Genomic DNA, 21,352 nt, shown 5'->3' with positions numbered 1-21,352 from the left:
TTACATAAAAGCATAAATTGTGTTAATGTTCCACACTGTCTTAGGAGCAGGGGGTTCTGGGGCAGAATTGAAATAATTCTAACACTCTAGAGGAAGTTACATTATAGCAGGGGAGACAGCAAGCACAGATTTAAGTATGCAAAACATGGGGGGGTGGGAGAATCTCATAGTTGATTGTACTGCAGAATATTGTAACACTGTCCCAGGAGAGTTGGAGAGTTGAATTCTGTTTAGAAAAATCAAATAACCCCTTTAGATATCAATCCTAGGTCAGGACCCAAATTATAATCTCCAAGAGATCTAGAAAGGACTTCAAAGGGTATTTTGGAAAAGTTCACTTTCCTGTCAGGTCCTGAAGTGTTGGTGGTCTGAAATTCTTCCCTCCATCCCTTAGCTCAGAAACGATGGTGACTGAGAAATCACAGACAAGAGGGTTTCCAATGATGATGGCACCTCATTTCAGGTTATGAGGAGAGCAGAATATATGCAAGAGCAAATGGGAAGAGGAATGCCCAGAAGCTTCAGATAAGATTTTTAAAAAATTTTATTTATTTAAGGTAATGGGGGTAAGTGATTTGCCCAGGGTCACATGGCTAAGCAGTTATTAAGTGTCTGAGGCCAGATTTGAACTCAGCTCCTCCTGACTCCAGGGCTGGTGCTCTCTCCACTGCAACTAGCTGTCCCTCAGATGACATTTTTTAACAACTGTGCCAGCTTTACAGTGAAACTGCTACATAGCAATTTCCTATGACCTGATGCCTGAGATCTGTGGACTCCCATATAGTAGTCATAGAAGAGCAGTATGGGGAAATTTTTTGGCTTATGTGATTTCCTTGCTCTTCTTTTTCAATTTCAGATATGGATTAATTCATGTATTTTACTCAGTTTCTCAAACATTTTCACCAGATCCAGTTTTTCCATTATATTAATTCAATTTAGGAAGAAATTATTGAGCATTTACTTTGGACCAAGCAAGCACTTTGCAGAGGTATCTGTTGGCCGAGGCATCTGTTGACCCAGTAATTAGAGCACCAGACCTGGAGTCAGGGAACACTTGAGTTCAAATGTGGCCTCAGATGCTTGCTAGCCAAGTGATCCTGGGCAAGTCATTTAACCCCTTTTATTTCCATTTCTTCAACTATATAATGAAGATAACAGTTCTATTTCTCAGAATTGTTAAGAGGATCAAATGAGATAATAATTGTTAAAGGCTTAACATAAAGCCTGGCTTGTTGTAGGCATTATTTAAATGTTTATTTCCATCTCTTCCTATTTAGATACATACATACATACATATATATATGTATATATATATGTATGTATGTATGTATCTTCTTTTCCTTCTGTTCCTACTTTGTGTTATGGGTCCAAGGACATGACAGAAATCTTCTTTCTAAGACCTTGCATTCAATATCAATGTTCAAAGACCTTTTGTTTTCTCCTTTAGTAAAGTCTGCAAGAGTGTGGGGTAGTCCTCTGGATGAGTTGACTTACTTTGGGAAGGGCAGCAAGATGGATAGAGTAGATAGAGCACTGACCTTGGAGTCCGAAGAACAGGAGTTCGAATCTGGCCTAAGACACTTGACCCTTACTAGCTGTGTGACCTTGGATAAGTCACTTAACTCTGATTGCCTCTCATCCAGGGCCATCTCCAGTCATCCTGATCCATATCTGGTCACTGGACCCAGATGACTGTGGAGGAGAAAGTGAAGCTGGTGACTTAATACAGCACCCTCTCACTCAAATCCAATTCATGTACTTGTCATGATATCACCTCCTTGATGTTGTAGTCTTCTTCAAAAATGAAGGACAAAAAAAAAATTAGTCACTTTGGACCAGAAAGTTGAGAATAGTGATTGACAATTGCTTTTTGTTGATGAGCTGATTTAGGCAATAAACAGAGAAAGGAGCCAGAAAAGGACCAGAAATCCTAAATTTGAGATTTTTCTACATGACTTCTTGTACTTTGGAACTTCCTCTCTAATGTTCTCTCCTCCTGGAAAACAGGGATAATTGAAACGTACCCTACATTTCTCTCGGGTTTGTTGTGGAAGAAATTATTTTTTAAAGCTAAGAAGTGCTTCATAAATATCATTCATTGCTAGTCACTACAGGGTGACCAAATGTAAATTTAAAGAGACTGAAAAACCCTAGTGTCTTCTTTTGAAAGAATCTTTACCTTATTGATTTCCATCATTTGAAACATTGATTAAGCCCTTTCTTTGGGCACAGCACTGTTGTAAGGTACTATCAGCATGACTGACTGGTGGCAACTGTGGGAGCAGTGCTTTGGGGGACCTCAGCCATTCAGTGCTCAGCAGTTGTGCTACTGAACTTGCCTCCCAGAAACTTGACTTACTGGAAATACAAACCAAATGCATGAAATAAAGCAGTGGTAATTAGAAGCCAAGTTGTAGAGTGGGGTGAGAAGATGAAATTTCTGAAGAGTTGTGAGATGAGAGAAGAAAAATGAGAGCAGAAGTAGTTGAGGGAGATGGTTCATGAAGGATAGGTAAATTTTGATAAATAAGTATAGAGGAATTGACCTCCAGGTTCTAATAGGTGAATACAGTTAATATACTTGGTGAAATAGGCATTCCCTAAAGTCTCAAAGATAGACCACAGGTTAATATGAGCAATCACTCATGCAGAATGAACAGTCTCTGTCAGCCTTTAGGAGACATATGGGGAAGAAGGGGAGCTTTGGCTAAGTTAAAACCACATGGAGTGTTTCTATGGCACTTCTACTTTTCATTCTACCTTCTACCTCCTTTGTATGCATTATCCTCTGTGTCTGGAGTGTATTTACCTCTTTTCCAATTCTTACTTCCCCTCCTCCCCCCTTTCTTATTTTAACAAATATTTGTTCCTTTCCTCTGTGCAGAACCCTTTGGTAGAGGTTGAGATAACTTCAAATTTATTTTAGATAAGACTCTCAACTCATTAAAATTCTTCAGGGCCTAGCACAGATAGTATTTTCTCTATTGTAGACTTATGGAGCCTCAAAGGTCTTCTCATCTAATCCCTTCATTTTAAAAAAGAGTTACGGTTCAGTGACTTGGTCAAAATAGCAAATAGCAGAAAATCACTTCAGACCTTGATCTTCTGATTGTATCAAACTGTTCTTCCTTATACCTTTGCTGATTTAATTCTCATTTCCATCCTCCCAATAGAAATGTTCTTTTCTTACCTTTAAGTTTCTGATGTTCTTTGTTTCACCTGTTTTATGCTTTTCATTTTCTGACTTGTAGAATACATGTTTACATACATCTTATTTCTCCCTACTGTTTTCTAAGTTTGTTGGGGCTGGGACTGTTATTTTTATTTACTTTCTTATTCTCATTACTGAACCTTAGTACTTATTAAATGAATTATTCTCTGACCCCACTCTGTTTCCTCATCTATAAAATGAGGATAATACCTTCCTTGGGGTAGGTCAGATGAGATAATAAATGTGGAATTGCTGTTTTATAGACAGGAAGGTGTCCTGGTGATCATGATAATTTGGGAAGGATTCCCTTAGTGTTAAAGCACAGACTCTGTGACTATAGCACTGACAAAAATGAATTTTATTTGATCTAGACTGAAATCAATTTAGAGTGTATATCAAAGAGGGTGGTAGAATCTGAATACAAGATAGTTTGTATGGAAGTAGATCCCAATATAAAACTATGATTCAAATGAAAAAAACTTTAGCCCTTGCCTAGAAAAATGGAGGAAGGTGGGATCATCTTAATGCTTCTCAAGCTGAGTGACTATAAACATTGATAACTAATATTCACTGTATTTTACAACATTGAAAAGACAAAAAGAAACCATAGTTAGCAGTCCAGGTTTTAACACTTAAAATCATCATGAAACTATCTTGATGAATTCTCCCAAGGGGCTATAAAAAATTCTAATGCAATACTAAAGAAATTTTAGCTCCAGTCAGAGTCCTGACATTTCTCTTTGGATCTAAAGTGATAAGGGGTGATTCTAAAATGATAGGGGGTGTAGTTAACATTTTTACTTGTATCTAAGAGAAATCGAGCTACTATATATACTGGCAATAAATTAATGTTGCCTGCTTAATAGATGAAGATCAGGGAGAATTTTGAGTTTTACAAAACTTTCTGAGAAAAAGTAGTAATGCTAATGCTGATCACTTCTGTATTGAGACTGGTTGGAATTTGTAGAAGAGTTGAGGGGATTTACTATTTTGAAATGGTGTAACTGACTTTTTTTTTTTAAGGTTTGTTTGATTTTTATTTGGAGGTAGACTACTATCCCTACCATGATGTGAGTTAAGGCTGCTTGTTCAAGATAGAACAACATAAGTACATCTTGAAGGCTGTCTCCGGCTTCATGCTAACTAGTAGACCTTCTTCAACCCATCTTAACTGAGAGATGCATTGTTGTGACTTTCTATGTACTTTCCATCTTTTGAAACTCCAGTACAAGTCCATAGACAGATATGGCTCTCATCCAGATGTTGACAGGGTCAATGAGTTCACTTTTATGGGCCAACACAAAGGTTATTTCCGCTCAAGAGAGTGCATACTCTGGAGCATAAGCCAACCAAATCACCAAATCTTGAGTGACAACATGGTGGTTAGGGTTCTGAATTTGGAGTCAAGAAGACTTGGGTTATTTCTTGTCTCTGACATTTACTAGCCATATGACCATGAAGAATGTACTTGGCCTCTCTTAAGCCTCAGTTTCCTCATATGAAATTGTTGGACTTAACTCATTTCTAAGGTCCCTTCCAGTTCTAAGTTTATTATGGTATGATGTTAAGGGTTACCCCATATACTGAACCCCATCCCTTAGAGGCCACCCCAAAATCACTAAGACTGAATCAGAAATTATCTTTTTTTTCCTTTTAAAGTGCCGTACTTCTAGAGAGAGGGTGGTTGTTTGTTGTTGCTGCTGCTGCTGCTGCTGCTGCTGCTGCTACTGTTGAGTTGTTTCAGTCACATCTGACCATGACTCCATTTGGAGTTTTCTTTCTTTTTTTTCTTATATTTGTTTTTATTTTTGCACAAATGATGTTTATAATTATTATTATTAAAATATTCTTGTTTAAGAGTAAACATAATACCCCCTCCCCCACATGAGCAATAAAGTAAAAAAAATTAAAATTAAAGTAAAAAAATAATAATGGGGCAGCTAGGTGACGCAGTGGACAGAGCACCGGTCTTGGAGTCAGGAGCACCCGAACCCAAGTCTGGCCCCAGACACCCAACAATCACCCAGCTGTATAATCCTGGGCAAGCCACTCCAACCCCATTGCCTTGCAAATACCAAAACCATAAAATAAAAATAATAATAATAATAATACCATAAAATAATAACAATAACAATAATAATACCATAAAATAATAATAATAATAACAATACTACTACTACTAATAATAATACTAATAATACTAATACTAATAATACTACTACTACTAATAATAATGATAATGATAGTAGGGGTGGACAGAGACACCCAACCCCATTTACCCTGCAACCCCCACAAATAGCGATGATGATGATGATGATAAATGTGTTTCAGTCTGTGTTCCAATACTACCAGCTCTGTTGTGGGTGGATCACATTATTTAGGATAAGTCCATCACAAAAGCTACTTCCATATTTTTCTGCTGTTGCCATTGCTGATTGCAACTCCCTCCATTCATACTTCCCCACTACCATATACTGTATTTTCTCTCTACTTTCACTCTGTCCCTCTTTTTTTTTTAGGTTTTTTTGCAAGGCAAATGGTGATAAGTGGCTTGCCCAAGGCCACATAGCTAGGTAATTATTAAGTGTCTGAGACCGAATTTGAACCCAGGTACTCCTGACTCCAAGGCCGGTGCTTTATCCAATATGCCACCTAGCCGCCCCATCTGTCCCTCTTCTTAAATGTGCTGTAGGGTCGCTGAGTGGCATGGCAGACTGATCACCTGCCCTGGGGCCAAGAGGCCCTGAGTCCACCTACCACCCAGCCCTGTGGTCCTGGACAGGCCATCCAATCCTAGCCCCTTACAAGAAGTAAAAAAGAAAATGTGTTATATCTGATCACTCTCCCCCATGTTCCACCCTCTCCTCCATCACTCACAATTCCCCCTTTCCCCTGTCCCCCTTTTCTCCTTCTTACTCTGGATGTCTATACCCCATTGAGTATATATCCTGTTTCCTCTCTGAGCCACCTCTGATGAGAGTGAAGCTTCCCTCATTCCCCCTCGCCTTCTCCCCTTCCATACAATAGCTCATTGTAATAAAAAAAACTTATTATATGAAATATCTCAATCTATTTCACTTCTCCTTTCTCTTATGCCCATTACATTTCCCTTTTAGCCATTGACTCCATTTTTTTTTACACTATATTATATCTTCAAATTCAGCTCTCTCCTGTGCCTCATTTATAAAAGCTTCTTCTACCTGCTCTATTTAAAGTGAAAGGTTTCATATGAGTATTATCAGTATCATCTTTCTATGCAGGAATACATACAGTTCATCCTCATTAAGTCCCTCATATTTCCCCTCTCCTCCAATCTCCATGCTTCACCTGAGTCCTGTATCTGAAGATCAAACCTTCTGTTCAGCTCTGGCCATTCCAAAAGGAACATTTGAAATTCCCCTGGTTCATTGAAAGTCCATCTTTTTCCCTGGAAGGGGACATTCAGTTTTGCTGGGTAGTTGATTCTCAGTTGCATTCCGAGCTCTTGCCTTCTGGAATATTATATTCCAAGTCCTCTGAGCCTTTAATGTAGTTGCTGCTAAGTCTTGTGTGATCTGGACTAAAGCTCCATGATATTTGAATTGTGTCCTTCTGGATGCTTGTAATATTTTCTCTTTGACTTGGGAGTTCTGGAAATTGGCTATAATATTCCCAGGTTTTGTTTTTGTTTTTGTTTTCCAATCTCCGTGGGAGATTGGTGGATTCTCTCAATTTCTATTTTGCCCTCTGCTTCTAGGATATCTGGGCAGTTTTCCTGTAGGATTTTTTTTTTTTTTTTTAGATTTTTCAAGGCAATGGGGTTAAGTGGCTTGCCTAAGGACCACACGGCTAGATAATTATTAAGGTCTGAGGCTGGGTTTGAACTCGGGTACTCCTGACTCCAAGGCCAGTGCTCTATCCACTGCACCACCTAGCCGCCTTCCTATAGGAAATCTTTAAAGATGATATCAAGACTTTTTTTTCCTGATCATGACTTTGAGGTATACCAATAATTTTTAAATTATCTTTCCTGAATCTGTTTTCCAGATCAGTTGTTTTTTCAATGAGATGTTTCACATTTTCTTCTAATTTTTCATTCTTTTTGGTTTTGAAGTATTGTTTCTTGACTTCTCATAAAATCAGCAGCTTCCCTCAGTTCCATTCTACATGTGAAGGATTTGTTTTCCTCAGAGAGCTTTCTTATTTCCTTTTCCATCTGGCCAATTCTGCTTTTTAAAGCATTCTTCTCCTCAATAACTTTTTGAACTGTTTTATCCATTTGACCTATGCTGGTTTTTAACATACTATTTTCTTCAGCATTTTTTTGGATCTCCTTGACTAAGCTGCTGACTTTTTCCTGCATCTCTCATTTCTTTTCCCAGTTTTTCTTCTATCTCCCTCATTTGCTTTTCAAAATCTCTTTTGAGCTCTGTCATAGCCTGAGCCCAATTTCCGTTTTTCTTGGAGTCTTTAAATGCAGGAGCTTGTGCTTCCTCATCTTCAGATTGAGTATTTTGATCCTTCTTGGAATCATAGACAAAGTATTTCTCAATGCTCTTCCTCTTTTTTCTCTGTTTGCTCATTTCCCCAGCCTGTGTCTAGTCTTGGGGTGCTTCCTGAGCTTTGGAGTATTATTAGGACACCCCCCACACAAGGATCTCAGTGTGTGAAGCTCTGTCTTCACTGACCACAAGCACACCCCTCTGCCACGGTGCTGAAGTGGGGGGGCTGCTGTTCTGTGGGGTCCTAGACTGTGTGATCAGGATCTGAATGTGCTCAGAGCCCCAGGGGCAGAGGACAGAAGTCGCTCTCCACTCCCCTACTGAAGGCTCAGTTGCCTGGGGGCTCCTGCTCACCAGCTCTGCCTTCTTCCCGTTCCTGGATCTGGGCTGCTGTGGCCACTGCTGCTCACTGTGTGCCCCGAGGGCTGGGCTTCACATGCTCGCTCTGGCAGAGGTACCCCGCTGATCTTCCAAGTTGTGCCTGGTGCTCCCTGGGGTGTAGGTCAGGAAACTGCCCCCCCCCCCCCAATGCTGTGAGCCGCGGCTCCCCAAGTGCCCTGGCGCTGCCTCGGGGATGCTGAAGTTCCTTCGCTCTAGCAGGCTGCCCCTCTAACTCTGGGAGCAGAGCCTTTTTGCTATTTTCCAGGTTACCTTGGGCTGGAGAACTGCCTCACTGGATCACTCTGTGGCTTCTGTCTCTTGAAAATTTAGTTAGAGTCCTTATTTTATAAGTTTTGAAATATTATAAAGAGAGAGAGCACCTAAGAGAGGCTCTTCTCCTTTCACCATCTTGGCTCCACCCCATGACTGACTTTTAAAAATGTTGTTTTTATGCTTTAGATTGTAACATTTACCTTTTAGTAAATGCACTTGATTCTTGATAACTAAGCATTTTGCTTTATTTCCTTTATTTTTCTGGGTACCAGTCCTCCACCATGTTTTCCAGGTGTCTCCATACCATTTCCTTTCTACTTCTCTTCCCTTTCCAACTTTCCTTTCTATTGACTATCTTTCTTTCTGTTTGTCTGTCTGTCTCTTTCTCTCTCTCCATCCTTCTGTCCATCCATTCATCCATCCTTCCATCCATCTCTTATTTTCCCACTGTCCCAGGCTGTAATTAAATGTTCTTTGTGTTGACTTTCGTCCCTCTCAGGTGTTTATTAAACTTGTGTAACAAAGAGACATGTGTGGTAAAAGGGAGTAGAGAGCTGGTTTTCGCGTCAAGAAGACCCACTTCAGTTCCCTCATTGGCTCTCTCCTTGGCTAACTGAACCACTTAACATCTCAGTGCCCCAGACTGCAACTTTGAGTTGTTTGGGAACCTATCTGATATTATAGAAATAGTTCCTTTCTTCTTCCTATACTGTTGTAGGTCCAGACCAAAAAAAAAAATTCCCTTTGATCCTTTAGTTTTCCTATAGAGACTATTTATCTAATCTTTTATTGTCTATTTTTCCTATTTCTGAGTCCATTTGGGTCTTTCAGCTTGATTTTACTGCTCCAGATTTCCATACCTGTACTCTTCCCTTTCAGCTCTCTTTTCCTACCACCCTGTTCTTTCTGAATTCTCCCCTCCTCTTTTAATTTTTTCCTCACTCTCGTAATTATTAAGTCTGTCCTAATAGGGAAGGTGCTTAAAGGGAGATTCTGGTCTGAATAAAAGCTCTGGCAGGTCTGGGGGAGATGAGTCACCATGAGCTAGAGGCCTAGGTTGGTTGAACATTGTAGTTATTATTAGAAATCTAGAAGGCATTTATTCTTCATAAAGGTCAAGACAATTTCTGTGGTTATGTGGGTAATAATAACAATTGTTCACATTTTATACCACTTTGTAGTTTCCCAGTTACATTTTTCACTGGCCAAGATTAAGCAAATGACCTCATGTTTTCTTGGACTCTATAACAATGAAGAGATCCAATGTATTTATCTCTCTGGGAAAATAGTCACAGATGGTGATGCTAGTGGATGGAAAACTGAAAGAATTAATCTAGCTTATATCTGGGTGAGTAGTTTTGTCATGGTGATAGATATGAACTGAGCACTGACACAAAGGAGATCCCCCCCCCCCCCACTTACTTACCTGTGAATTAAAAATTTTGTTAAAGTGAATGGGTTTGAGGGTGGCTAGGTGGCGTAGTGGATAAAGCACCGGCCCTGGAGTCAGGGGTATCTGGGTTCAAATCTGGTCTCAGACACTTAATGATTACCTAGTAGCTGTGTGGCCTTGGGCAAGCCACTTAACCCCATTTCCCTTGCAAAAACCTAAAAAAAAAAAAATAAAGTGAACAGGTATGGAGAAATGTTTTCATTTTCTGTTGATGTAGGGTTTATTATTTATTATTATTATTAATAATACTGCTCAATGATTGTATAGTTAGCCAGAGTAATTGTTATTTTGAATTTTATAAAGCTTATTAGTACAAGAATCTGATATCACCATTAACATGCAACACTGGCTATAGGTAAATTTGTACATTTGAATTTTGTCAACTGACATTTTTATTTAAGTCTAACAAATAGCATTACAAGTTTTTGGATGGTGGAGAAACTTTAGTTCTTCATCTAATCCACCTCAAATTTTACAAATGAAGAAACAGATGAAGAAAACTTGTGAGTCACAGTAATACTGGTTATTAGTGATAGAGAATTTTAATATTGGGGCCAGAGGTCTTGGGGTCAAATTCTGTCTCCTATGATAGGTAGCAGCTGGTGTTACTTGAAGCAAGTAGGCTAAAGAATCGCTATGGTAAATTGGATTGAGAGGCAACCAAGGACATTTTTCAAATATTGAGGATGCAATTAAAAGTAGGAAGCCTAAATATTATCTACTTAGATATGGAACTTTAACTTTAAATGCCTATAAAAGTTGAAGATTCTTGTTTTTTGAGTTTTTGATATATGGTGTTGAGGTAATAATGAACTGATGATTAGGAAAACTATGTAAATGAATGTTGGACTGAATTACAATCTTTGAAGGAAATAGGGAAAGCTATTTTTCCTTCTCAGTAGTAGTAATGTTTAAGCTCAGTTATTCAGCTAAGAGACTCTTAGCACATCTAAAGACAGGACTCAGTGGTTGACTGACCACTTTGGTGATTGATAGGTAGTCTTTTCTCCATGAAGCAGTTCAGTTCTGGCCTGTTTTATCGATGCTCTGGGGTTATTCAGTGTTCTGCTGAAGCCAAGGAAGTGTGGGCATTTGGCTGCTTCCCCAGTGTGCTACTTTGTTCTCTAGCCAACTTCTGGGTTTTAGTGTACTTCTATTTAAGTCACAGCCCCCGGCGACCTTGCTAGAGTCCTGTGCTGCTCTGAAACTCAGCTAATTTTCAGGACTGGAATGTGCTGCAGTGGGAAGGCACTGGAAACTGTGACTTTGAAGGGAAACATTCTTCTAAAAAGTCAGTTGGAGGTTGGATGGTCAGAGGAGAAAGTCTGATGGTCTGGTGTTCACTGATTTGATAGCATTCTGTAGTGCCCTCTATTACTGGCCTTCTGACCTCTGTGCACCACTGACCCTCAAGTCACTTAACTTCTCTAGGTCCAGGTAAAAAAAACTTTTGGTTTGCCTTCCAAGTTACAGACTGCATCCAGTTTATTTTAGGAGCTGAAGCAGGAAGGGAACTTAAGATGATGTCCCTTTATTTTCCAAGAGAGGAAATAGAGTCCTAGAGTTTTAAGTAAACTTGTTCAAGATCAAAAGACCTTAGCTCTTAGATCTAGAAGGGACCTCAGTGATCATCTCTATTCCTTAACCCCTTACTTTTTTACAAGAGAAGAAACTGAGACCTAGGAAAATTAAGTAAAGTCAGGGGTGGAAGATTCTTTGACTCCAAAGTTGTGCTCTTTTCTACTATACTAAGAAATTCCTACATTGAGAGGTGCACACAGTGATGAAATAAAATTTCCTCTTACCCCCTGCTTCCTGCCTTTTGTTGAAACAGCCTCTCCTCTGTCTTCTTTTTTAGTGGGAAGTATTTAATTTAATTTAATTTAATACTCACTATTTGTTTGAAGGAATATTGTAGTAAAGGTGGTAGCAGGCCTGTGAAAAGGTTTAAGAGAACTCAATTAACTTGACTATTTTAATTAATTAAATTAATTAAAATTTTCCAGGAAAAATTTCTTAAGAATAGTTTATGGATAGGCACCCCTCTGGCTCTGATTATAACCACAGAGGTGACTCGGGCTACCAGTGATAATACTAATAACTACCATGTTAACTTATGCTTCTAATATCCCTGGGTGGTTGTGAGGAAATTAATTTTGCAAACCAGAGAGCACCACATGGATCATGGATTTTGAGTTGGAAATTAGTTATTTAGTCCAAACCCCTTATTTTACAAATGAGACTGGGAAAGGTTGAAGGAACTGTCCAAGGTTAAGCAGGAAACAAGGAGGAATGCTGGAATTGAGAACAAGGTCTTGACTCTGACCCAGCTTTCTGTTCATTTCACTAACCTTAACTCCCTGTCCCCCCTTCTCCCCAATATTTTTTGGATGAAATAACCCTGACAACACAATATGAGGTGACTTTTTGAAGTAGCCACGTGTTTTGGGCTTATATTTGTATACTGTGATGAAACACTAGATAGTAATAAGTTTAAGGAAGAGTTGCCAAAGGGCAAGGGATAGAGGTTTTCAGAACCATACTACATTTAGTGTAGGGGCAGCGAGTTGGTGCAGTGGATAGGGCACTGACCCTGGAGTCGGGGGGATGGGAGTTCAAATCCAGCCTCAGACACTTGACTCTAATGAGCTGTGTGACCTTGAGTCTTACATTCAAATTCTTCCTGCTGTCGTGGTCTTCTTCAAAATCATCAAACATTCTTAACATTAGTGTCAAGCTTTCAGCCCATTTTAACTGAGACAGTTTTTAGCTGGCTTCCAGCTTCAAATCTATTGGCAGAGAGAGAACAGAGATATAATAACAAAACCACAGCATCTGCTAAATTTACAGGTATCAGACTCTTCTGGAAATGCACTTAAAAAAAAGGCAATAGCAGAAGTCGTTGAGTAAATAGCTGTTTTCTAACCAATCTGAAACCAAGTTAAAGGACAGCAAGCAGTTTTGCCAAACTGGAACATTACTTTCAAGCTTTTGCCTCTTGTTCTTCATTGCTTTTCCAGGATTGGAGATTTTCTCTCTCTGGCATCTGCCTCCCTTTACTCACACAGCTACCATGTGGTTCAGGGCCTTGTCACAACCTTCTTAGAATCTTGCTGTAGCTTCCTGATCTGTTTTCCTTTGCCCACTCTAACCTTTCCCCTTTGCTGTCAAGCTGATTATCTTAAAGAGTAGGTCCGTCTGTGTCATTCTCTTCTGCCAATTCTAGGGTTCCCCTGTTGACTACAGGATTTATCTCATTTTTAATTTTCTTACATCAGTTAATGCAGTAGTACATGTAAATCAGTTGTAAATAAGTTTATGCATGTTGGGGAGTGCATTCTAAAAAATGTTTTGCTGAAGGGCTGCAGAACAATTCTAGAATTATCTAGAGGTTAGTGACTTACTTGGGTAGTTTTTTTTTATAAACCTATAGGCATTTTATTTAAAATGTTTGCTGAGGTTATTCTAAAAGAAATAAAAATGTATTATAATGAAGTACAATGGTGACAGATTATTTAGAAAGTACTTTAAAATTAACAGAGTACATCCCTTAAAACAACTGGTAAGATTGGTAGTAGTAATCTAATGGATATGTTTAGTGTCAGTCTTATTATTATAGGTTAATATCTTAATAATTGTAAAATTACACTGTGTAAGGTTAATGACCATAGGAAAAAAGGTGAAATTATATACGCTTTTTTCTTTTTTCAAAAATTTTTTATTTATTTTGAATTTTACAATTTTCCCCCAATCTTAGTTCCCTCCCCCCACCCCCACAGAAGGCTGTTTGTTAGTCTTTACATTGTTTCCATGGTATACATTGATCTAAGTTGAATGTGATGAGAGAGAAATCATATCCTTAAGGAAGAAAAATAAAATATAAGAGATAGCAAAATTATGTAATACAATACTTTTTTTTTAATTAAAGGTCTTTGGTGAAATTATATACAGTCTATTTCAGTAGGCATGCTTTTTGGGGACTGGGGTTTCCTTAGAGCAAAGGCTCTTTGCCTTTTTTATTTCAAGGGCTCTTTTTCAGTCCGGTGAAGCCTATTTCACAGAATTTTTTTTTTTAACAGTTGTGTCATTTTAAGTCCACAAGGTCCAATTTAAGAACATTTGATTTAGAAGGAGAGCTAGGTAATAGAGCACCAACCCTGGAGTCAGGAGGACCTGAGTTCAAATTTTGGCCATAGACACTTAATTACCTAGCTGTGTGACTTGGGCAAGTCACTTAATCCCCCATTGCTTTAAATAAATAAAATAAAAAAAAATCTTTTGATTTAGAAATGTCATTTCAGAAAGCTTAATGCTTTTCCTCCTAGAAGCAGTATTATAAAGGGGGATGGGAGACAAAAAGGAAACAATAGTTTATTTCCCCCTTTTAGTTTACTTATTTATGCTTTATGCAGTTTTCTTCCTCCCTATCTGTATATCATTCTCACTTTTTTGTTCTTCCTTCTCTAGATGATAGTTTTCCTCAAATCTCTTCACATATTGCTACAGCTTCATCATGGGTTAAAAGACTTTTTTGTTGTTAGTCTCGAAATTTAACTACCAGTCACAATTTTCTTAGAAAATTTTCTTAGAAAAACTGCATTTTGTAACCTCAGACAAGAAGAGAATTCTGAGACTTTGGGGACTTCAGCAAAATTAACTAATAGTTTTAGCAAATCCTGTGCTCTTAAAGAGGGCAGGAGGAGTTTTTTTGGGGGTTTGGAAGGAATGGGGGGGAGGTTAATCAAGTCCCTTGAGTAAGAAGCTTTGAAAATATGTTGCTTTTTCCCAGCCTCTTTTTGTTAAAGGTTCATTTCTCAGATTAAAACTAAGATAAAAGGAACACAAATGGACACACAAAGCTATGAAATCATCTCATTGAAACTAGTTATTTTCCAGATGATAAAGCTAAAACCCAGAGAGGGGAATTAGAACTCTACCTCAAGGTCACAGAATTGATAAATAGTAGAGCTAAAGTTTGAACCTAGGTCCTCTGGAAAAAATCCATTGCTCTTTTTTGCTTACTCTTATCATGCTGTTTCCTCAAACTGATATTAATAACACATTTTATGGGCATAGTTATGAAAAGAATGCTGGCTTTGAAGTCGGGACCTTGGTCCCAGTCCCAGGCTTCCTCCTAGTTTCCTGGGTGACCTTGGACAATTTCTTTTACCCTTTCCCAGTTTGTAAAATGTGAGTATTTAGACATTTATAAAATGAGGGATTTAGACTAAGATGGCCACTAAGGGCCCCCTCCAGCTTGAAGTACATGATCCTGTGGGATATTCTTTGGCTTACCAAGTTAATTTCATTGCACCCCAGTGAGATTGGTAGCATGAATTAATGCTCAAAGAGGAGAGGTTAAGTGATTTCTCTAATAAACCAAAAAATGGCAGTCAGTATTGAAACCCAGGGTCTCTTGAGTTCAAGGCTAGGGCTCGTTCCATTGTCACTGGAATCCTGATGATTTTCTTAAGATGTTAGTACTTAGTGAAAATGTTCATTTTTTTCTTTTTAGTCTTGTCTGACTTTTTATGATCTTAATTGGAATTTTCTTGACAAAGATACTGGAATGGTTTGCCATTTCCTTTTTTTGGCTCATTTTACAGATGAGGAAATTGAGTCATACCTGGTTAAGTTACATACTTGCTCAGGGTCATACAGCTAAGGAAGAAGAGCGTTCCTAACTCTAGTCCCTACCCTGTATCCATTACTGTCCAACTTCTGTGTTCAAGTGATTTGGAAATATTGAAATATTGAAAAATTTATTTTTTTCTATATCAACTTTTCTTTATAAATTTGTATTTTTACTGTTGTAAAAAATACTATGTGATAAATACTGATATAAATTTGTATTTCTACTGTTGTAAAAAACACTGTGATAAATACTGATATATTTTAACTTATATTATGTATAACTTGTTTTTTTAGTTTTTGCAAAGCAATGGGGTTAAGTGACTTGCCCAAGGCCACACAGCTAGGTAATTATTAAGTGTCTGAGGCTGGATTTGAACTTGGGTACTCCTGACTCCAGGGCCAGTGCTCTCTATCTACTGCGCCAGCTAGCCACCCCTATGTATAATTTATTTAGCAAATATTTGAAATGTAAAAGACTGATATATCCAAATAAAAACAGGATATAGTTAAGTGCTTGTAAGACTAATAATAGATATTAGGTCTGGAACTAAACAGAAAAATCTCATTATGACAAAGCAAATAACTCTAGCCCCTTCTGTTTTTTTTCCCCCCACAATAGAATCTAAAAGCAGATCCAGAAGAGCTTTTTACAAAACTTGAAAAAATTGGGAAGGGTTCGTTTGGTGAGGTGTTTAAAGGCATTGACAATCGGACTCAGAAAGTAGTTGCCATAAAAATCATTGATTTGGAAGAAGCAGAAGATGAAATCGAAGATATTCAGCAAGAAATCACAGTGCTGAGTCAGTGTGACAGTCCATATGTCACCAAGTATTATGGATCTTATCTCAAGGTAAGAAATGTTTTAAAATCCTTTGAATTTTGAATGTGAACCCTTTTGCAGATAATGCAGAGAGTTTTATGTGAAGGTTTGAACAGCATACCTTGCTTTCAAAAGAGAAAAGGAGATATTTTGACCTTTGAAATCAAGACCTTGCTATCTAAAGTGACATTTGTGTGCTAAATAACAAAACAGCCTGTTTGAAAAAAATCGTACCTTTTAAAAATTCATTGAAATAGATTATTTGTTCTCTTTGCTAAAAGATAATGAATCTTGTAAAACGTAATTGAGTATTATAAATTTGCATTAGAGATGTCATATCTGTGATTCTCTTTTCCCTGTGAATTATTAGCAGGACTTATTCTACTATATGTTGTTGTTTTCCCTTCAAACGTGCCTTGGCTTACTAGAGAATAGTTAAAAATCAAAGACTGTAAGGAAGATAAGTGAATATAATCTTTTTTTTTTTTTAACAAGGCAATGGAGTTAAGTGACTTGCCCAAGGTCACACAGCTAGGTAATTATTAAGTGTCTCAGACTGGATTTTAACTTAGGTCCTCCTGAATTCAGGGCCGGTGCTCTACCATGCCACTTGGCTCTCCTGAGTGAATATAATCTTAACTCTCAAGTAAGAGATAGCAGAAAAAAAAAAGCAAGATTGTGCCGTAAGTTTGAAAATTGTTATTTTTTTGGCACCCTCTGCTGACTTATTTCTGGAAGTAGAAAAAAGGACCTTTAGGTTCCACACCCCATGTTTTAAGATTTTGTTTTGGGTAAATTTACTTTAAAAGAATGTGTTAAAAAGTGTGTGACTAATTTAGTAATCATTGTAAAAGTCAGCTAACTTTCCTGGATTTCAGTTAATCTAGAAAACAGTATTCAAAGTATTATAAATGAGTTGTATTGTAGACAAGACAGTGTTAATTTGCGTGGAAAATTGACCTGGCCCATTCAGGTGATCTGGGCCTTTGACAGATCCATACCTCCTCATGTGTGTGTATTGCAAGACCCCTTTTCCTGGTACATCCTGAGTTTTTGATTGTGAAAGCTTGTGTAGGTTATTCATTTTTATTCTGGAACATGGTTCCCTCAGTTTTTGTAGTTAGCAGACTGCAACGTACTTCATTATCTAGGACCCAGGCAACCAATTAGTGTTTCATTCTGTTTTATTACAAAATGATACTTGATGTTCTTAAAAGTAGTGTAGTGGCTTAAAGTTCTTGAGAGCCTTTATCAGGATGTATTTCTTAGGTACTTATTAGGTGTCAGATGTTGTGCTGGGGAGATAAATTTTAAAAGTTAGATGATTCTTACCCTCAAGAAACTTACAAGGTGTTGTTGTACCATAAAAATGTATATTAAAGTGTATTCAGTGTAGTTTTCAAGAGTCATCTTTGAAACCTGGTGTGCTGTGTGGTATAATATATGGTAACCAAGAGACCATTATTTCCCAACCATATGGATAACTGCAGTTTACCATTCTATATGCCCTGTACTCTGAAGAAATGTTATGAGAAGAAATTGAAATTGTGTGGGGTAAGAGGTAATTTGTGTTTGCCAGAAGAAAACTACTCTGTAAAGTCAGTAAATTGGAAATTATGCTGGGGCTGATTTTCAGTAATAAGACATTACCTCTTAAAATTAAAATAGAAAAGTGAGAATCAAATCCTGGGTTCTGATTTCTCTAGATTTATCTTACTTGATTTTAACTAGTACTTTCACTTTATTCTGCCTGAATTTCTCTTATTTTTTAAAATGAAGACAGCATCAAAAAAAGTTTCAAAACAAAAATGTCAAGAATTGAGCATTTCCTTATTAAGGGACACTTTTGGATGCTCAGAAGAAGAGATATCACCATTGTCAGTTGAGTACAGTTTATTTGATAAAACTTAGAATTATGCACATTTTATTGCCTCATGGCCTTGCTCATACTGGGGACTCAATAAATTCAATTTGTTTGGTTAATTAATAGAGGTCTTAGAATGTTCATAACATTCTCAACCGAGTATTCATTTGACCCCATTTTCCCCTTAATTTTTCTCCCTGTTAATTCATGACCAACAGTTTGTGTATTGACATCTAGAATTCAGGAATATGTAGAACCATACATGATAAATTAGTTTCTGAAAATCACTTCAATTTACATCTGTGCTTGGAACTTAATTTAATTTCTTAAATGGCTGAAAGACATGACTGAAAGACATGACTGAAAGACATGAACAACTTTGATAGCCTTCCCCATCTACCAATATTACTGTTCTGTTTTAAAAAGACATAAAAACCCATGCTGCTTTGTTTTTAACTCAGTATTATATGACAAAATCAGGATGATAATGTATGTATGGAGAATTGGAATACTTATTTGACTTGGGGAAAAAGTTAACATACCTTACTTAGCACATGGGTTCCACCAAGTTTAGAGAATGGAAACTCATTTATAGGAGATAGAAGTCTAAAATGTAACTGATGTTGAACCAATTGAACCATTTCTCACTTGCAGCAGAGGAATTACACATCTCTCTATTAATGTTCCTAGATTATGACTCAATTTTGAAGGCCTCGACTAAAGTTAAATGTATTAATACCATATATTTTATATGAGGGAAAGAACTCTGGGGCCAAAAGCTCTATATATCTTTTGTGCATTTTTCAATTTTTGAGCTCTTTTTGGGAATAAGAAAAAAAAGGTTTAAGATATAGTCAATGGAACTGTAAATGAAAAGACTTTTGCGGCTTTAGAAAACAGGACTTTAGAAACCCATCTAGAAAAAAAAATCATTCTAAAAATAAAAGAATAAGAGGAGACAGTTGATTTCTCATAAATCTTCTTTGGGATCAAACTTATAATTTATGATTTTGCAATATTCATTTTCATTTTTACCTATTGTAAATATTTCCTTTGTGTATATTATTTTCCTGACTCTTGCTTACTCATTTTGTATCATGCTTCTCTGCATTCACAGTATTCATCTTTACTTACTTTCTAGTAGTATTCCATTATTTTTCTGTTTTATAATTTGTTTATTCATCTCTGAAAGAATAGACTTTGTTTCCAGTTCTTTGCTACCACAAAAAGTATTCATTAGTGGCTTCACCAGCAATACGTTAGTATATCTGCCAACATTGAATAATTTTGTCTTCTATCATAACTTTTACCAATTTATTGGAGTCTGAGGCGAAATTTAGACTATGCTCTCATTTTTGTAGTTTGACCCTGATTGCCAAGATAACCACTAGGGTCACAGCATTCCCTTAGGAATTATGTAGGATGGAGATATTTTTCTCTATGTCTCCATCTGACTGTTTTGTGTGGTTTATAAGAGGATTGTGTCTTATTTCTGATGAATGCCAGCTTTGGTTGAGTCCATCTCTTTTACTTCAAGGCAAAAAAGGACAAAGGCAATTGAATCTTTTGGGGTTTCAGTCAGTGCCTCCAGCCTATATGAGTTTGATTTAGAAAGATAAAGTATTACTTCACTGACTTTTTCTTCATTTTATTTAATGTGGTAGATTTGATGACCGCTGTTTATGCCTGAGCATTCTTTCATGGGCAAGTTATGGGGTACTCCTAAGGCATCAGCTTTTATCAATTTGTACAAAGAGGAGGATGGATCAATTTATGTTGAGGAATTTGTTAGTGTTAACAAAACTTTGCCCTGTAGAGGCAGCTTCTGTTGAAAGGAAGTGTTGTTTGTTGTGTCTTCCCAATTTTATGTGATTGGAGATGGAATGGTTTAATCTTTCTTAAAAGAAATAGGCATAACTGTTGCTTTGCAAAGCATGTTAATCTCTTTAGGTCAGCCTGACCTCTTATGAATTAGATGTATTCCTGAAGAAAAGTGTTTAATATGCTTTACTTTTAACTTTACATGTATTGTTGGAAATGCATTACCTTAAGAAAAAAAATAGTTCTTCCAAATGTTTTTACTTAGTCTAAACATTGCTATAAAAATATAGTCTGACCGTGTTCTTTATTTTTGTGAAGTTTTCCTTATAAGTAGTCCTTGTAAGAAAGGTTTCTAATTACCTGATATTTAACATTCATTTATCAAGCATCTCTTCTGTGGTAAGAATTACCCATCAAAAAAGAGCTAGAAGAAACCTTAGAGATCAATCTAGAGCTAATTTTAAGGGGGGGGGGGGGAAGGTCAATATATGTCAGTTATTTTTTTGTTTTAACAATAGAGTCTTATGTAATAATAAAGACCTTGCATTTGACTATGAGTTGAAAGATTATTATTATTTTTAAAATTGACCTTTGGGATCCTTAGAAGATTCTGTAAGCTAATTTGGAGAGAATTGGAATCAAAAGGTCTGTGAGTTGCTGGCTTTGGATCCTATCAAATCATTTAATGTCTCTAAGCCTTAGCTGGCTTACTGGTAATTTGGGTAATAATGCTATCTCTGGGATTTATTGTAAAGTCACTCAGGAAGAATTAAAACCATGAAGAAATGTAAATTAGCCATAGCTGCAAAGGTCCAAACTGCTGTGGTTCATAGAATCAGTATGTCTTCAACTTTCATCAAAGTTCAGCTGCAGGGTCTCCTCCTACAGGAAGCCTGGGTAGATCCCATGAGTTGGTAGTGCCCCTTTTCTCCTCTTCCTTAGCAACTCTCCACTCTGAAATTATGTTTTAGTTTATATTTTATAGTCTGCATGTAAGTTAGACCTCCCCACCTTGCTCCAACATAGATTCCTTTAGGGCAGGAACTGTTCTTTTTGTTTTGTTGCGTTTTGTTTGTTTCGTTTTTGGGTGTTTTTTTTTTTTTTTGGTATCCCTAGTGCCTAGCCCAGGGTTACAATGCATTATAATACAATATATAGTAGGCAAGTAATAAACTCATGTTGAATAAATAAATACCTGTTAACATTTGTGGAGACTTGAACAGTGAATAGTTTGACTTGACTGACTCAAGTGCCTTATCTTCCTCTAAGACTTTTTGTTTTTGTTTTTTCTTAATGTTACTTTATTTTTTCAAATGCAAAAAGATAGCTTTCAATATTCATCTTTTTTGTAAGCTTTAGAGTTTCAAATTTTTCTACTTTTCCTTCCTTCCCTCCTCCCTCCCCATGGCAACCA

At 37.2% G+C, this 21,352-nt stretch overlaps 1 protein-coding gene across 2 annotated transcripts in view; it reads left to right on the top strand.

Annotated features, from left to right (window-relative positions):
- STK24 (serine/threonine kinase 24) overlaps window positions 1-21,352 on the top strand; it is a 144,457-nt gene that overhangs the window by 42,560 nt on the left and 80,545 nt on the right. For both annotated transcript variants that reach the window (XM_074191935.1, XM_074191934.1), the window contains exon 2: window positions 16,053-16,283. In XM_074191935.1, coding sequence (XP_074048036.1) covers window positions 16,053-16,283 — 231 coding nt within the window. The remainder of the gene's footprint in view (window positions 1-16,052; window positions 16,284-21,352) is intronic.

Source organism: Macrotis lagotis, chromosome 6, assembly GCF_037893015.1.
Source record: "Macrotis lagotis isolate mMagLag1 chromosome 6, bilby.v1.9.chrom.fasta, whole genome shotgun sequence".
Taxonomy (NCBI): domain Eukaryota; kingdom Metazoa; phylum Chordata; class Mammalia; order Peramelemorphia; family Peramelidae; genus Macrotis; species Macrotis lagotis.
This window is presented reverse-complemented; position numbering and strand designations above follow the sequence as displayed.